The sequence below is a fragment of the Petromyzon marinus genome (assembly GCF_048934315.1).
Source record: "Petromyzon marinus isolate PM22_M1 ecotype Great Lakes invasive population chromosome 80 unlocalized genomic scaffold, UKy_Petmar_22M1.pri1.0 chr80_unloc.2, whole genome shotgun sequence".
Classification (NCBI taxonomy): domain Eukaryota; kingdom Metazoa; phylum Chordata; class Hyperoartia; order Petromyzontiformes; family Petromyzontidae; genus Petromyzon; species Petromyzon marinus.
The window spans coordinates 753,649-774,514 of record NW_027422630.1 but is presented as its reverse complement, the minus strand read 5'-3'; the positions used below and the strand labels follow the sequence as shown (position 1 = coordinate 774,514).

Below are 20,866 nucleotides of genomic sequence, written 5' to 3'. Positions count from 1 at the left end.
CAATCAGCTAGCTAGTCAGCTAGCTAACCAGCTCGTCAGTCAACCAGCTGACTAGCTAGTCAGTCAGCTAGCCATCTAGCTAGTTTCAGTTAGCCAGCTAGTCAGTCAGCTAGCTAGATAGCCAGCTAGCTAGCTAGCGAGTCAGTCAGCTAGCCAGCTAGCTAGTCAGCTAGCCAGATAATCAATCAGCTAGCTAGCCAGCTAGCTAGCCACTTAGTCAGTCAGCTAGCTAGATAGTCAGCTAGCCAGCTAGTCAGTCAGCTAGCTAGCTAGCCAGCTAGCTAGCCAGCTAGTCAGTCAGCTAGCTAGCTAGCTAGTCAGCTAGCCAGCTAGTGAGTCAGCTAGCTAGCCAGCTAGCTAGTCAGCTAGCCAGCTAGTCAGTCAGCTAGATAGCCAGCTAGTCAGCCAGCTAGCTAGTCAGTCAGCTAGCTAGCCAGCTAGTCAGTCAACTAGCTAGCCAGCTAGTCAGTCAGCTAGTCAGTCAGCTAGCTAGCCAGCTCGTCAGTCAACTAGCTAGCCAGCTAGTCAGTCAGATAGTCAGTCAGCTAGTCAGTCAGCTAGCTAGTCAGCTAGCTAGCCAGCTAGTCAGTCAGTTAGCTAGTCAGCTAGCTAACCAGGTAGTCAGCTAGCTAGTCAGTCAGCTAGCTAGCCAGTCAGCTAGCTAGTCAGCTAGCTAGTTAGCTAGTCAGTCAGCTAGCTGATAAGATGGTGAGCGAGAGTTAATGCAAGACAGTCACCTAATTAGTCACCTACTAAGATACCGTCTGACCAAGTCACTCACCATTCAACTGTACTCGCTCACCCAGTCACTCACCTACCTAAACGATCACCCATTCACTCACCCACTCGTTTAGACACCTAGTCACCCCACTCACCCACTCACCCATCCACTCAACCACTCACCACTCACTCACCCACTCACTAGCTCACCCACCAACTCAATCACCCACTCACTCACCCACAGACTCAACCCACTCACTCACTCACCCAACAGAACCACTCACCAACCCACTCACCCACCAACCAACCACACACCCACCACCCACTCACCCACCACTCACTCACCCACACTCACCTCACCCCTCACCCACCCACCCACCAACTCACTCACCCACCACCCACCCACTCACTCACTCACTCACCCACCACTCACTCACACACCCACTCACTCTAACACCTCACTCACTCACCCACCCACTCCACCACCCACCAACCACACCACCAACTCACTCACCCACTCACTCACTCACCCACTCACTCACTCACCCACTCACACTCACACACTCACTCACCCACTCACTCACTCACCCACCAACTCACTCACCCACCAACACTCACACACACCAACTCACTCACTCACCCACCCACCAACTCACCCACCAACTCACCCACCAACTCACTCACTCACCCACCCACTCACTCACCCACCAACTCACTCACCCACCAACTCACTCACCCACCAACTCACTCACACACCAACTCACTCACTCACCCACCACCAACTCACCCACCAACTCACCCACTCACTCACACACTCACCCACCCACTCACCCACTCACTCACTCACCCACTCACTCACACACCCACTCACTCACACACTCACTCACCCACCCACTCACTCACCCACCAACTCACTCACCCACCAACTCACTCACTCACCCACTCACTCACACACCCACTCACTCACTCACACACTCACTCACCCACCCACTCACTCACCCACCAACTCACTCACCCACCAACTCACTCACTCACCCACTCACTCACACACCCACTCACTCACTCACACACTCACTCACCCACCTACTCACCCATCAACTCACGCACCCACCAACTCACTCACACACCAACTCACTCACTCACCCACTCACTCACTCACCCACTCACTCACTCACCCACCCACTCACTCACCCACCAACTCACTCACCCACCAACTCACACACCCACCAACTCACCCACTCACTCACTCACCCACCAACTCACTCACACACCCACTCACCCACTCACTCACCCACTCACCAACTCACCCACTCACCCACCCACCCACCACAATGCCAAACCCAATAAACAACCACATCGCCACCACCACCACGATCCCCACCACGATCACCACCATCACGATCATGATCGCGGGGCTGGCGACGGTGCTGGTGGCGAGGCCCGAGAGGGTCCCGGCTCAAGCCCACGAGGAATGCTCCCTTCGGGACATCCGTGGGGCTCCTCCCTCCGAGGGGGCCGAGGAGAGTGGGGGGCTCGTGGGGGGCCTCGTGGGGGGCCTCGCGCGGAGGGACGGAGCCGACCTCAGCGGATTCGCTCTGCGAATCGACGGAGACCCGCAGACGTACAGGCCGAAGCACTCATACCTCGGTGAGTGTACTCACAGTCTATCACGTAGTCTGGCTGAGTGTACTCACAGTCTATCACGTAGACTGTAGTCTAGCTGAGTGTGTGTACTGACAGTCTATCACGTAGACTGTAGTCTGGCTGAGTGAGTGTACTGACAGTCTATAATGTAGACTGTAGTCTGGCTGAGTGAGTGTACTCACAGTCTATCACGTAGACTGGCTGAGTGTGTGTACTGACAGTCTATACTGTAGTCTGGCTGAGTGTGTGTACTGACAGTCTATCACGTAGACTGTAGTCTGGCTGAGTGTACTGACAGTCTATCACGTAGACTGTAGTCTGGCTGAGTGTACTGACAGTCTATCACGTAGTCTGGCTGAGTGTACTGACAGTCTATAATGTAGACTAGGTGAGTGTACTGACAGTCTATCACGTAGACTGTAGTCTGGCTGAGTGTGTGTACTGACAGTCTATCACGTAGACTGTAGTCTAGCTGAGTGTACTGACAGTCTATCACGTAGACTGTAGTCTAGCTGAGTGTACTGACAGTCTATCACGTAGTCTGGCTGAGTGTGTGTACTGACAGTCTATCACGTAGACTGTAGTCTGGCTGAGTGTGTGTACTGACAGTCTATAATGTAGACTAGGTGAGTGTACTGACAGTCTATAATGTAGACTAGGTGAGTGTACTCACAGTCTATCACGTAGACTGTAGTCTGGCTGAGTGTGTGTACTGACAGTCTATCACGTAGACTGTAGTCTGGCTGAGTGTGTGTACCGACAGTCTATAATGTAGACTAGGTGAGTGTACTGACAGTCTATCACGTAGACTGTAGTCTGGCTGAGTGTGTGTACTGACAGTCTATCACGTAGACTGTAGTCTAGCTGAGTGTACTGACAGTCTATCACGTAGACTGTAGTCTAGCTGAGTGTACTGACAGTCTATCACGTAGACTGTAGTCTGGCTGAGTGTACTGACAGTCTATCACGTAGTCTGGCTGAGTGTGTGTACTGACAGTCTATCACGTAGACTGTAGTCTGGCTGAGTGTGTGTACTGACAGTCTATAATGTAGACTAGGTGAGTGTACTCACAGTCTATCACGTAGACTAGCTGAGTGTACTGACAGTCTATAATGTAGACTGTAGTCTGGCTGAGTGTACTGACAGTCTATACTGTAGTCTGGCTGAGTGTACTGACAGTCTATGACGTAGACTGTAGTCTAGCTGAGTGTGTGTACTGACAGTCTATAATGTAGACTAGGTGAGTGTACTGACAGTCTATAATGTAGACTGTAGCCTGGCTGAGTGAGTGTACTGACAGTCTATAATGTAGACTAGGTGAGTACTGACAGTCTATAATGTAGACTGTAGTCTAGCTGAGTGTGTGTACCGACAGTCTATAATGTAGACTAGGTGAGTGTACTGACAGTCTATAATGTAGACTAGGTGAGTGTACTGACAGTCTATAATGTAGACTGTAGTCTAGCTGAGTGTGTGTACTGACAGTCTATAATGTAGACTAGGTGAGTGTACTGACAGTCTATAATGTAGACTAGGTGAGTGTACTGACAGTCTATCACGTAGACTGTAGTCTGGCTGAGTGTGTGTACTGACAGTCTATAATGTAGACTAGGTGAGTGTACTGACAGTCTATAATGTAGACTGTAGTCTAGCTGAGTGAGTGTACTGACAGTCTATAATGTAGACTGTAGACTAGGTGAGTGTACTGACAGTCTATCACGTAGACTAGCTGAGTGTACTGACAGTCTATCACGTAGACTGTAGTCTGGCTGAGTGAGTGTACTGACAGTCTATAATGTAGACTGTAGTCTAGCTGAGTGAGTGTACTGACAGTCTATAATGTAGACTAGGTGAGTGTACTGACAGTCTATAATGTAGACTGTAGTCTAGCTGAGTGTGTGTACTGACAGTCTATAATGTAGACTGTAGTCTAGCTGAGTGTGTATACTGACAGTATATAATGTAGACTGTAGCCTGTCTGAGTGTACTGACAGTCTATAATGTAGACTGTAGCCTGGCTGAGTGAGTGTACTGACAGTCTATAATGTAGACTAGGTGAGTGTACTGACAGTCTATAATGTAGACTGTAGTCTGGCTGAGTGTGTGTACTGACAGTCTATAATGTAGACTAGGTGAGTGTACTGACAGTCTATAATGTAGACTGTAGTCTAGCTGAGTGTGTGTACTGACAGTCTATAATGTAGACTGTAGTCTAGCTGAGTGTACTGACAGTCTATAATGTAGACTAGGTGAGTGTACTGACAGTCTATAATGTAGACTGTAGTCTAGCTGAGTGTGTGTACTGACAGTCTATAATGTAGACTGTAGTCTAGCTGAGTGTACTGACAGTCTATAATGTAGACTAGGTGAGTGTACTGACAGTCTATAATGTAGACTGTAGTCTAGCTGAGTGTACTGACAGTCTATCACGTAGACTGTAGTCTGGCTGAGTGTACTGACAGTCTATCACGTAGACTGTAGTCTAGCTGAGTGTACTGACAGTCTATAATGTAGACTGTAGTCTAGCTGAGTGTGTGTACTGACAGTCTATAATGTAGACTGTAGACTGGCTGAGTGTACTGACAGTCTATAATGTAGTCTAGCTGAGTGTACTGACAGTCTATAATGTAGACTGTAGTCTGGCTGAGTGTACTGACAGTCTGTAATGTAGACTGTAGTCTAGCTGAGTGTACTGACAGTCTATAATGTAGTCTAGCTGAGTGTACTGACAGTCTATAATGTAGACTACCTGAGTGTACTGACAGTCTATAATGTAGACTAGGTGAGTGTACTGACAGTCTATAATGTAGACTGTAGACTAGGTGAGTGTATTGACAGTCTATAATGTAGACTGTAGTCTGGCTGAGTGTACTGACAGTCTATAATGTAGACTGTAGTCTACTGAGTGAGTGTACTGACAGTCTATAATGTAGACTGTAGTCTGGCTGAGTGTACTGACAGTCTATAATGTAGACTGTAGTTTGGCTGAGTGTACTGACAGTCTATAATGTAGACTGTAGTCTACTGAGTGAGTGTACTGACAGTCTATAATGTAGACTGTAGTCTGGCTGAGTGTACTGACAGTCTATAATGTAGACTGTAGTTTGGCTGAGTGTACTGACAGTCTATAATGTAGACTGTAGTTTGGCTGAGTGAGTCTACTGTGTGTACCAGCCACCCACTCACTCACTCACCCACCCACTGACTCACTCACTCACCTACGCACTCACTCACTCACCCACTCACTCACCCATTCACTCACTCACCCACTCACTCACCCACCCACTGACTCAAGCACTCACCCACGCACTCACCCACTCACTCACCCACCCACTGACTCACTCACTCACCTACGCACTCACTCACTCACCCACTCACTCACCCATTCACTCACTCACCCACTCACTCACCCAGCCACCCACTCACGCACTCACCCACGCACTCACCCACTCACTCACCCATTCACTCACCCACCCACTGACTCACTCACTGACTCACCCACTCACTCACTCACCCACTCACTCACCCACTCACTCACTCACCCACTCACCCTCCCACTCCCTCACCCACTCCCTCACCCACACACTCACCCACCACTCACCCTCCCACTCACTCACTCACCCACTCACCCACGCACTCACTCACCCACTCACTCACCCACTCACTCACCTATCCACAAACAACTCCACACACTCATCAACTCTGTGACTTTGCACGGAGCGATCTATACCCGCTGACGTTTCGGGTAACAGCCCTCGCGCAGACGACGCTCGCTTTTCGTGTGACATAACGGAGAGAAGTCGTGACACCCACCACCACGTGACCCCAGACACCACCACGTGACCCCCACCACCAACACCACGTGCTGCCTGCACCACGTGACCCAGACACCATGGCGACCCACGAACAACAACGTCCCATTGAGATCAACACCCCCACCACCACGTGACCCCCACCACCACGTGACCCCCACCACCACGTGACACCCCACCACCACCACGTGACCCCCACTACCACCACCACGTGACACCCCACCACCACCACGTGACCCCCACTACCACCACCACGTGACACCCCACTACCACCACCACGTGAACCCCACCACCACCACGTGACCCCCACTACCACCACCACCACGTGACACCCCACCACCACGTGACCCCCACCACCACGTGACACCCCACCACCACGACCACGTGGCCCCCACTATCACCACCGTGTCTACACTCGCACAGTCTACACGTGACCCCCACTACCACCACCACGTGACACCCCACCACCACCACGTGACCAGCACTACCACCACCACGTGACACCCCACCACCACCACGTGACCACCACTACCACCACCACGTGACCACCACTACCACCACCACGTGACCCCCACCACCACTACGTGGCCCGCACCACCACCACGACCACGTGACCCCCACCACGTGAGCCCCAACACCATCACCTGACCACCACCACTACGTGACACCCACCACCACCACGTGACACCCACCACCACGTGACCCCCACCACCACCACCACGTGGCCCCCACCACCACCACGTGACCCCCACCACCACCACCACGTGACCCCCACCACCACCACCACGTGACCCCCACCACCACCACGTGACCCCCCACACCACCACCACGTGACCCCCCTCACCACGTGACCCCCCAACCCCCAGTGACGCTGTCAGCTGCCCCCCCTTCGTTCTTCCGAGGCTTCACGATGATCTTACCACCACGTGACCACCACCACCACGTGACCCCCCTCACCACGTGACCCCCCACCCCCCAGTGACGCTGTCAGCTGCCCCCCCTTCGTTCTTCCGAGGCTTCACGATGATCTCACCACCACGTGACCCCCCTCACCACGTGACCCCCCTCACCACGTGACCCTCCTCACCACGTGACCCCCCTCACCACGTGACCCCCCTCACCACGTGACCCCCCCCCCCCCCCAGTGACGCTGTCAGCTGCCCCCCCTTCGTTCTTCCGAGGCTTCACGATGATCTCACCACCACGTGACCACCACCACCACGTGACCCCCCTCACCACGTGACCCCCCTCACCACGTGACCCCCCTCACCACGTGACCCCCCTCACCACGTGACCCCCCCCCCCCCCCCAGTGACGCTGTCAGCTGCCCCCCCTTCGTTCTTCCGAGGCTTCACGATGATCTCACCACCACGTGACCACCACCACCACGTGACCCCCCTAACCACGTGACCCCCCCCCCCCCCAGTGACGCTGTCAGCTGCCCCCCCTTCGTTCTTCCGAGGCTTCACGATGATCTCACCACCACGTGACCACCACCACCACGTGACCCCCCTCACCACGTGACCCCCCCCACCCCCAGTGACGCTGTCAGCTGCCCCCCCTTCGTTCTTCCGAGGCTTCACGATGATCTCACCACCACGTGACCCCCACCACCACCACCACGTGACCCCCCTCACCACGTGACCCCCCTCACCACGTGATCCCCCACCCCCCAGTGACGCTGTCAGCTGCCCCCCCTTCGTTCTTCCGAGGCTTCACGATGATCTCACCACCACGTGACCCCCCTCACCACGTGACCCCCCTCACCACGTGACCCCCCACCCCCAGTGACGCTGTCAGCTGCCCCCCCTTCGTTCTTCCGAGGCTTCACGATGATCTCCATCCGTGAGGGCAGCGGTGGAGAGCAACACTCAGACTTTGTGGGGAGGTTTCAGGTGCTCACCACTCACTCACCACTCACTCACCACTCACTCACTCACTCACCACTCACTCACCACTCACTCACACAACACTCAGACTTTGTGGGGAGGTTTCAGGTGCTCACCACTCACTCACCACTCACTCACCACTCACTCACTCACTCACCACTCACTCACCACTCACTCACACAACACTCAGACTTTGTGGGGAGGTTTCAGGTGCTCACCACTCACTCACCACTCACTCACCACTCACCACTCACTCACACAACACTCAGACTTTGTGGGGAGGTTTCAGGTGCTCACCACTCACTCACCACTCACTCACCACTCACTCACCACTCACTCACACAACACTCAGACTTTGTGGGGAGGTTTCAGGTGCTCACCACTCACTCACCACTCACTCACCACTCACTCACACAACACTCAGACTTTGTGGGGAGGTTTCAGGTGCTCACCACTCACTCACCACTCACTCACCACTCACTCACTCACCACTCACACACTAACACAACACTCAGACTTTGTGGGGAGGTTTCAGGTGCTCACCACTCACTCACCACTCACTCACCACTCACTCACTCACCACTCACTCACCACTCACTCACTAACACAACACTCAGACTTTGTGGGGAGGTTTCAGGTGCTCACCACTCACTCACCACTCACTCACCACTCACTCACTCACTCACCACTCACTCACACACTCACCACAACTCACACAACACTCAGACTTTGTGGGGAGGTTTCAGGTGCTCACCACTCACTCACCACTCACTCACCACTCACCACTCACTCACACAACACTCAGACTTTGTGGGAGGTTTCAGGTGCTCACCACTCACTCACCACTCACTCACCACTCACTCACCACTCACTCACACAACACTCAGACTTTGTGGGGAGGTTTCAGGTGCTCACCACTCACTCACCACTCACTCACCACTCACTCACACAACACTCAGACTTTGTGGGGAGGTTTCAGGTGCTCACCACTCACTCACCACTCACTCACCACTCACTCACTCACCACTCACACACTAACACAACACTCAGACTTTGTGGGGAGGTTTCAGGTGCTCACCACTCACTCACCACTCACTCACCACTCACTCACCACTCACTCACCACTCACTCACACAACACTCAGACTTTGTGGGGAGGTTTCAGGTGCTCACCACTCACTCACCACTCACTCACCACTCACTCACTCACTCACCACTCACTCACCACTCACTCACACAACACTCAGACTTTGTGGGGAGGTTTCAGGTGCTCACCACTCACTCACCACTCACTCACCACTCACTCACCACTCACTCACACAACACTCAGACTTTGTGGGGAGGTTTCAGGTGCTCACCACTCACTCACCACTCACTCACCACTCACTCACCACTCACTCACACAACACTCAGACTTTGTGGGGAGGTTTCAGGTGCTCACCACTCACTCACCACTCACTCACCACTCACTCACACAACACTCAGACTTTGTGGGGAGGTTTCAGGTGCTCACCACTCACTCACCACTCACTCACCACTCACTCACTCACCACTCACACACTAACACAACACTCAGACTTTGTGGGGAGGTTTCAGGTGCTCACCACTCACTCACCACTCACTCACCACTCACTCACCACTCACTCACCACTCACTCACACAACACTCAGACTTTGTGGGGAGGTTTCAGGTGCTCACCACTCACTCACCACTCACTCACCACTCACTCACCACTCACTCACACAACACTCAGACTTTGTGGGGAGGTTTCAGGTGCTCACCACTCACTCACCACTCACTCACCACTCACTCACTCACCACTCACACACTAACACAACACTCAGACTTTGTGGGGAGGTTTCAGGTGCTCACCACTCACTCACCACTCACTCACCACTCACTCACCACTCACTCACACAACACTCAGACTTTGTGGGGAGGTTTCAGGTGCTCACCACTCACTCACCACTCACTCACCACTCACTCACTCACCACTCACACACTAACACAACACTCAGACTTTGTGGGGAGGTTTCAGGTGCTCACCACTCACTCACCACTCACTCACCACTCACTCACCACTCACTCACTCACACAACACTCAGACTTTGTGGGGAGGTTTCAGGTGCTCACCACTCACTCACCACTCACTCACCACTCACTCACTCACCACTCACACACTAACACAACACTCAGACTTTGTGGGGAGGTTTCAGGTGCTCACCACTCACCACTCACTCACCACTCACTCACCACTCACTCACACAACACTCAGACTTTGTGGGGAGGTTTCAGGTGCTCACCACTCACTCACCACTCACTCACCACTCACTCACTCACCACTCACACACTAACACAACACTCAGACTTTGTGGGGAGGTTTCAGGTGCTCACCACTCACTCACCACTCACTCACCACTCACTCACCACTCACTCACCACTCACTCACTCACACAACACTCAGACTTTGTGGGGAGGTTTCAGGTGCTCACCACTCACTCACCACTCACTCACCACTCACTCACTCACCACTCACACACTAACACAACACTCAGACTTTGTGGGGAGGTTTCAGGTGCTCACCACTCACTCACCACTCACTCACCACTCACTCACCACTCACTCACCACTCACTCACACAACACTCAGACTTTGTGGGGAGGTTTCAGGTGCTCACCACTCACTCACCACTCACTCACCACTCACTCACTCACCACTCACTCACCACTCACTCACTAACACAACACTCAGACTTTGTGGGGAGGTTTCAGGTGCTCACCACTCACTCACCACTCACTCACCACTCACTCACCACTCACCACTCACTCACTAACACAACACTCAGACTTTGTGGGGAGGTTTCAGGTGCTCACCACTCACTCACCACTCACTCACCACTCACTCACCACTCACTAACACAACACTCAGACTTTGTGGGAGGTTTCAGGTGCTCACCACTCACTCACCACTCACTCACCACTCACTCACCACTCACTAACACAACACTCAGACTTTGTGGGGAGGTTTCAGGTGCTCACCACTCACTCACCACTCACTCACCACTCACTCACTCACCACTCACTAACACAACAATCAGACTTTGTGGGGAGGTTTCAGGTGCTCACCACTCACTCACCACTCACTCACCACTCACTCACTCACCACTCACTCACTCACTCACCACTCACTCACACAACACTCAGACTTTGTGGGGAGGTGTCAGGTGCTCACCACTCACTCACCACTCACTCACCACTCACTCACTCACCACTCACTCACTCACTCACCACTCACTAACACAACACTCAGACTTTGTGGGAGGTTTCAGGTGCTCACCACTCACTCACCACTCACTCACCACTCACTCACCACTCACTCACTCACCACTCAGACTTTGTGGGGAGGTTTCAGGTGCTCACCACTCACTCACCACTCACTCACCACTCACTCACCACTCACTCACACAACACTCAGACTTTGTGGGGAGGTTTCAGGTGCTCACCACTCACTCACCACTCACTCACCACTCACTCACCCCTCACTCACTCACCACTCAGACTTTGTGGGGAGGTTTCAGGTGCTCACCACTCACTCACCACTCACCCACTCACCACTCACCACTCACTCACTCACTCACCACTCACTCACCACTCACTCAGCACTCACTCACTCACTCACCACTCACTCACCACTCACTCACTCACCACTCACTCACTCACTCACCACTCACTCACCACTCACACAACACTCAGACTTTGTGGGGAGGTTTCAGGTGCTCACCACTCACTCACCACTCACCCACTCACCACTCACCACTCACTCACTCACTCACCACTCACTCACCACTCACTCACACAACACTCAGACTTTGTGGGGAGGTTTCAGGTGCTCACCACTCACTCACCACTCACTCACCACTCACTCACCACTCACTCACTCACTCACCACTCACTCACTCACCACTCACTCACACAACACTCAGACTTTGTGGGGAGGTTTCAGGTGCTCACCACTCACTCACCACTCACTCACCACTCACTCACCACTCACTCACCACTCACTCACTCACCACTCAGACTTTGTGGGGAGGTTTCAGGTGCTCACCACTCACTCACCACTCACCCACCACTCACTCACCACTCACTCACACAACACTCAGACTTTGTGGGGAGGTTTCAGGTGCTCACCACTCACTCACCACTCACTCACCACTCACTCACCACTCACTCACTCACCACTCAGACTTTGTGGGGAGGTTTCAGGTGCTCACCACTCACTCACCACTCACTCACCACTCACTCACCACTCACTCACTCACCACTCAGACTTTGTGGGGAGGTTTCAGGTGCTCACCACTCACTCACCACTCACTCACCACTCACTCACCACTCACTCACTCACCACTCACTCACTCACACAACACTCAGACTTTGTGGGGAGGTTTCAGGTGCTCACCACTCACTCACCACTCACCACTCACTCACCACTCACTCACCACTCACTCACCACTCACTCACTCACTCACCACTCACTCACTCACCACTCACTCACACAACACTCAGACTTTGTGGGGAGGTTTCAGGTGCTCACCACTCACTCACCACTCACTCACCACTCACTCACCACTCACTCACCACTCACTCACTCACCACTCAGACTTTGTGGGGAGGTTTCAGGTGCTCACCACTCACTCACCACTCACCCACCACTCACTCACCACTCACTCACACAACACTCAGACTTTGTGGGGAGGTTTCAGGTGCTCACCACTCACTCACCACTCACTCACCACTCACTCACCACTCACTCACCACTCACTCACTCACCACTCAGACTTTGTGGGGAGGTTTCAGGTGCTCACCACTCACTCACCACTCACTCACCACTCACTCACCACTCACTCACCACTCACTCACTCACCACTCACTCACTCACACAACACTCAGACTTTGTGGGGAGGTTTCAGGTGCTCACCACTCACTCACCACTCACCACTCACTCACCACTCACTCACCACTCACTCACTCACCACTCACTCACCACTCACTAACACAACACTCAGACTTTGTGGGGAGGTTTCAGGTGCTCACCACTCTCTCACCACTCACCACTCACTCAACACTCACTCACTCACTCACCACTCACTCACCACTCACTCACCACTCACTCACCACTCACTCACTCACTCACCACTCACTCACCACTCACTCACCACTCACTCACTCACTCACCACTCACTCACCACTCACTCACTCACACAACACTCAGACTTTGTGTCCACTCACCACTCACTCACCACTCACTCACCAACTCACACAGTCACTCACCACTCACTCACCACTCACTCACCACTCACTCACTCACACAACACTCAGACTTTGTGGGGAGGTTTCAGGTGCTCACCACTCACTCACCACTCACTCACCACTCACTCACCACTCACCACTCACTCACCAACTCACACAGTCACTCACCACTCACTCACACAACACTCAGACTTTGTGGGGAGGTTTCAGGTGCTCACCACTCACTCACCACTCACTCACCACTCACTCACCACTCACTCACACAACACTCAGACTTTGTGGGGAGGTTTCAGGTGCTCACCACTCACTCACCACTCACTCACCACTCACTCACCACTCACTCACTCACTCACCACTCACTCACTCACCACTCACTCACACAACACTCAGACTTTGTGGGGAGGTTTCAGGTGCTCACCACTCACTCACCACTCACTCACCACTCACTCACCACTCACTCACCACTCACTCACTCACCACTCAGACTTTGTGGGGAGGTTTCAGGTGTGCACCACGCCTCACCACTCACTCACCACTCACTCACCACTCACTCACCACTCACTCACACAACACTCAGACTTTGTGGGGAGGTTTCAGGTGCTCACCACTCACTCACCACTCACTCACCACTCACTCACCACTCACTCACTCACCACTCAGACTTTGTGGGGAGGTTTCAGGTGCTCACCACTAACTCACCACTCACCCACTCACCACTCACCACTCACTCACTCACCTCACCACTCACTCACCACTCACTCAGCACTCACTCACTCACTCACCACTCACTGGGGAGGTCAATGACCACTCACTCACACTCACTCACCACTCACTCACTCACCACTCACTCACTCACTCACCACTCACTCACCACTCACACACACTCAGACTTTGTGGGGAGGTTTCAGGTGCTCACCACTCACTCACCACTCACCCACTCACCACTCACCACTCACTCACTCACTCACCACTCACTCACCACTCACTCACACAACACTCAGACTTTGTGGGGAGGTTTCAGGTGCTCACCACTCACTCACCACTCACTCACCACTCACTCACCACTCACTCACTCACTCACCACTCACTCACTCACCACTCACTCACACAACACTCAGACTTTGTGGGGAGGTTTCAGGTGCTCACCACTCACTCACCACTCACTCACCACTCACTCACCACTCACTCACCACTCACTCACCACTCACTCACTCACCACTCAGACTTTGTGGGGAGGTTTCAGGTGCTCACCACTCACTCACCACTCACCCACCACTCACTCACCACTCACTCACACAACACTCAGACTTTGTGGGGAGGTTTCAGGTGCTCACCACTCACTCACCACTCACTCACCACTCACTCACCACTCACTCACCACTCACTCACTCACCACTCAGACTTTGTGGGGAGGTTTCAGGTGCTCACCACTCACTCACCACTCACTCACCACTCACTCACCACTCACTCACCACTCACTCACTCACCACTCACTCACTCACACAACACTCAGACTTTGTGGGGAGGTTTCAGGTGCTCACCACTTACTCACCACTCACCACTCACTCACCACTCACTCACCACTCACTCACCACTCACTCACCACTCACTCACTCACTCACCACTCACTCACTCACCACTCACTCACACAACACTCAGACTTTGTGGGGAGGTTTCAGGTGCTCACCACTCACTTCCCACTCACTCACCACTCACTCACCACTCACTCACCACTCACTCACTCACCACTCAGACTTTGTGGGGAGGTTTCAGGTGCTCACCACTCACTCACCACTCACTCACCACTCACTCACCACTCACTCACACAACACTCAGACTTTGTGGGGAGGTTTCAGGTGCTCCTCCACCACTCACTCACCACTCACTCACCACTCACTCACCACTCACTCACTCACCACTCAGACTTTGTGGGGAGGTTTCAGGTGCTCACCACTAACTCACCACTCACCCACTCACCACTCACCACTCACTCACTCACTCACCACTCACTCACCACTCACTCAGCACTCACTCACTCACTCACCACTCACTCACCACTCACTCACCACTCACTCACCACTCACTCACTCACCACTCACTCACTCACTCACCACTCACTCACCACTCACACAACACTCAGACTTTGTGGGGAGGTTTCAGGTGCTCACCACTCACTCACCACTCACCCACTCACCACTCACCACTCACTCACTCACTCACCACTCACTCACCACTCACTCACACAACACTCAGACTTTGTGGGGAGGTTTCAGGTGCTCACCACTCACTCACCACTCACTCACCACTCACTCACCACTCACTCACTCACTCACCACTCACTCACTCACCACTCACTCACACAACACTCAGACTTTGTGGGGAGGTTTCAGGTGCTCACCACTCACTCACCACTCACTCACCACTCACTCACCACTCACTCACCACTCACTCACCACTCACTCACTCACCACTCAGACTTTGTGGGGAGGTTTCAGGTGCTCACCACTCACTCACCACTCACCCACCACTCACTCACCACTCACTCACACAACACTCAGACTTTGTGGGGAGGTTTCAGGTGCTCACCTCACTCACCACTCACTCACCACTCACTCACCACTCACTCACCACTCACTCACTCACCACTCAGACTTTGTGGGGAGGTTTCAGGTGCTCACCACTCACTCACCACTCACTCACCACTCACTCACCACTCACTCACCACTCACTCACTCACCACTCACTCACTCACACAACACTCAGACTTTGTGGGGAGGTTTCAGGTGCTCACCACTTACTCACCACTCACCACTCACTCACCACTCACTCACCACTCACTCACTCACCACTCACTCACCACTCACTAACACAACACTCAGACTTTGTGGGGAGGTTTCAGGTGCTCACCACTCTCTCACCACTCACCACTCACTCAACACTCACTCACTCACTCACCACTCACTCACTACTCACTCACCACTCACTAACACAACACTCAGACTTTGTGGGGAGGTTTCAGGTGCTCACCACTCTCTCACCACTCACTCACCACTCACTCACCACTTACTCACTCACCACTCAGACTTTGTGGGGAGGTTTCAGGTGCTCACCACTCACTCACCACTCACCACTCACACATTCACTCACTCACCCACTCACTCACCAACTCACACACTCACTCACCACTCACTCACCACTCACTCACCACTCACTCACCACTCACTCACTCACCACTCACTCACTCACTCACCACTCACTCACTCACACAACACTCAGACTTTGTGGGGAGGTTTCAGGTGCTCACCACTCACTCACCACTCACTCACCACTCACTCACCACTCACTCACCAACTCACATAGTCACTCACCACTCACTCACCACTCACTCACTCACCACTCACTCACCACTCACTCACCACTCATCACTCACTCACCACTCACTCACCACTCACTCACTCACTCACCACTCACTCACCACTCACTCACTCACTCACCACCCACCCACTCACCACTCACTCACCCACTCACTCACTCACTTACCCACCCACTCACCCAGCCACTCACTCACTCACTCACCCCTCACTCACTCACCCACTAACTCTCACTCACCCACACACTCACCCACACGCTCACCCACTCACTCACCCACTCACTCACTCACCCACTCACTCACTCACTCACTCACCCACTCACTCACTCACTCACCCACTAACTCACTCACTCACCCACACACTCACCCAAACGCTCACCCACTCATTCACCCACTCACACACCACTCACTCACCAACTCACACAGTCACTCACCACTCACTCACCACTCACTCACCACTCACTCACTCACCACTCACTCACCACTCACTCACCACTCATCACTCACTCACCACTCACTCACCACTCACTCACTCACTCACCACTCACTCACCACTCACTCACCACTCACTAACACAACACTCAGACTTTGTGGGGAGGTTTCAGGTGCTCACCACTCACTCACCACTCACTCACCACTCACTCACTCACCACTCACTCACTCACTCACCACCCACCCACTCACCACTCACTCACCTACTCACTCACTCACTCACCACTCACTCACTCACCACTCACTCACCACTCACCACTCACTACACACTCACTCACTCACCACTCACTCACTCACCACTCACCACTCACCACTCACTCACCACTCACTCACCACTCACCACTCACTCACCACTCACTCACTCACCACTCACTCACCACTCACTCACCACTCATCACTCACTCACCCACTCAACCACTCACCACTCACTCACCACTCACTCACCACTCACTCACTCACCACTCACTCACTCACCACTCACCACTCACTCACCACTCACTCACCACTCACTCACTCACCACTCACTCACCACTCACTCACTCACTCACCACCCACTCACCACTCACCACTCACTCACCACTCACCACTCACTCACCACTCACTCACTCACCACTCACTCAACACTCACTCACTCACCACTCACTCACTCACCACTCACTCACTCAACACTCACTCACCACTCACTCACCACTCACTCACTCACTCACCACTCACGCACCACTCACTCACTCACCACTCACTCACCACTCACTCACTCACCACTCACGCACCACTCACTCACCACTCACCACTCACTCACTCACCACTCACTCACCACTCACTCGCCACTCACTCACCACTCACTCACTCACCACTCACTCACCACTCACTCACCACTCACCACTCACTCACCACTCACTCACTCACCACTCACTCACCACTCACTCACCACTCACTAACCACTCACTCACTCACTCACCACTCACTAACTCACCACTCACCACTCACTCACCACTCACTCACCACTCACCACTCACTCACCACTCACTCACTCTCCACTCACTCACCACTCACTCACCACTCACTCACTCACTCACCACTCACTCACCACTCACTCACTCACCACTCACTCACCACTCACTCACTCACCCACTCACTCACCACTCACCCACTCAGTCACTCACTCACCCACTCACTCACTCACTCACGAATCACTCACTCACTCACTCACCAACTCACTCACTCACTCACCACTCACTCACCACCCACTCACTCACCACTCACTCACCCACTCACTCACCATTCACTCACCACCCTCTCACCACTCACTCACCACCCACTCACCACTCACTCACCACCCACTCACTCACCCACTCACCACTCACTCACCACCCATTCACCACTCACTCACCACCCACTCACTCACCACTCACTCACCACCCACTCACCCACTCACTCATCCACTCACTTACCCACTCACCCACTCACTCACCCACTCACTCACCCACTCACCCACTCACTCACTCACCCACTCACTCACTTACTCACCCACTCACTCACTTACTCACCCACTCACTCACCCACTCACCCACTCACTTACTCACCCACTCACTCACTCACTCACCCACTCACTCACCCACTCACTCACTCACTCACCCACTCACTCATCCACACACTCACTCACTCACCCACTCACTCACTCACTCACCCACTCACCCACTCAATCACCCACTCACTCACCCACACACTCACTTGCTCACCCACTCACTCACTCACCCACTCACCCACCCACTCACCCACCCACTCACCCACTCACCCACTCACTCACCCAATCACTCACTCACCCACCCACTCACCCACTCACCCACCCACTCACCCACCCACTCACCAACCCACTCACTCACTCACCCACTCACCCACTCACTCACTCACCCACTCACTCACTCAATCACCCACTCACCCACTCACTCACTCACCCACTCACTCACCCACCCACTCACCCACTCACTCACCCACTCACTCACTCACTCACCCACTCACCCACTCACTCACCCACTCACCCACTCACTCACTCACCCACCCACTTACTCACTCACCCACTCACTCACTCACCCACTCACCCACTCACTCACCCACTCACCCACCCACTCACTCACTCACCCACCCACTCACCCACTCACTCACTCACCCACTCACCCACTCACCCACCCACTCACCCACCCACTCCACCCACTCACACACCCACTCACTCACTCACCCACTCACCCACTCACTCACCACCCACTCACTCACTCAATCACCCACTCACCCACTCACTCACTCACTCACCCACTCACTCACCCACCCACTCACCCACTCACTCACCCACTCACTCACTCACTCACCCACTCACCCACTCACTCACTCACCCACTCACCCACTCACTCACTCACCCACCCACTTACTCACTCACCCACTCACTCACTCACCCACTCACCCACTCACTCACCCACTCACCCACCCACTCACTCACTCACCCACCCACTCACCCACTCACTCACCCACTCACTCACTCACCCACTCAACCACTCACTCACTCACTCACCCACCCACTTACTCACTCACCCACTCACTCACTCACCCACTCACTCACTCACTCACCCACCCACTCACTCACCCACACACTCATTCACTCACCCACTCACTCACTCACTCACCCACTCACCCACCCACTCACCCACTCACCCACTCACTCACCCACTCACCCACTCACTCACCCACTCACCCACTCACTCACCCACTCACCCACTCACTCACTCACTCACCCACTCACCCACCCACTCACTCACTCACCCACCCACTCACCCACTCACTCACCCACTCACTCACTCACCCACTCACCCACTCACTCACTCACTCACCCACCCACTTACTCACTCACCCACTCACTCACTCACCCACTCACTCACTCACTCACCCACTCACTCACCCACACACTCATTCACTCACCCACTCACTCACTCACCCACTCACCCACCCACTCACCCACTCACCCACTCACTCACCCACTCACCCACTCACTCACCCACTCACCCACTCACTCACTCACTCACGAATCACTCACTCACTCACTCACCAACTCACTCACTCACTCACCACTCACTCACCACCCACTTACTCACCACTCACTCACCCACTCACTCACCATTCACTCACCACCCTCTCACCACTCACTCACCACCCACTCACCACTCACTCACCACCCACTCACTCACCCACTCACCACTCACTCACCACCCATTCACCACTCACTCACCACCCACTCACTCACCACTCACTCACCACCCACTCACCCACTCACTCATCCACTCACTTACCCACTCACCCACTCACTCACCCACTCACTCACCCACTCACCCACTCACTCACTCACCCACTCACTCACTCACCCACTCACTCACTTACTCACCCACTCACTCACCCACTCACCCACTCACTTACTCACCCACTCACTCACTCACTCACCCACTCACTCACCCACTCACTCACTCACTCACCCACTCACTCATCCACACACTCACTCACTCACCCACTCACTCACTCACTCACCCACTCACCCACCCACTCACCCACTCACTCACCCACTCACTCACCCACTCACTCACCCACACACTC

The 20,866-nt window shown here is 53.8% G+C and overlaps 1 protein-coding gene across 1 annotated transcript in view; it reads left to right on the top strand.

Annotated features, from left to right (window-relative positions):
- The first annotated feature begins 1,308 nt into the window (after positions 1-1,308).
- The window catches only part of SPON1 (spondin 1), a 64,903-nt gene continuing 45,345 nt past the window's right edge, over positions 1,309-20,866 (top strand). Inside the window, 2 exon segments of the mRNA XM_076058891.1 lie at positions 1,309-2,367; positions 7,966-8,072. Of these exon segments, the coding sequence (XP_075915006.1) occupies positions 2,052-2,367; positions 7,966-8,072 (423 nt within the window). The 5' untranslated portion in view covers positions 1,309-2,051.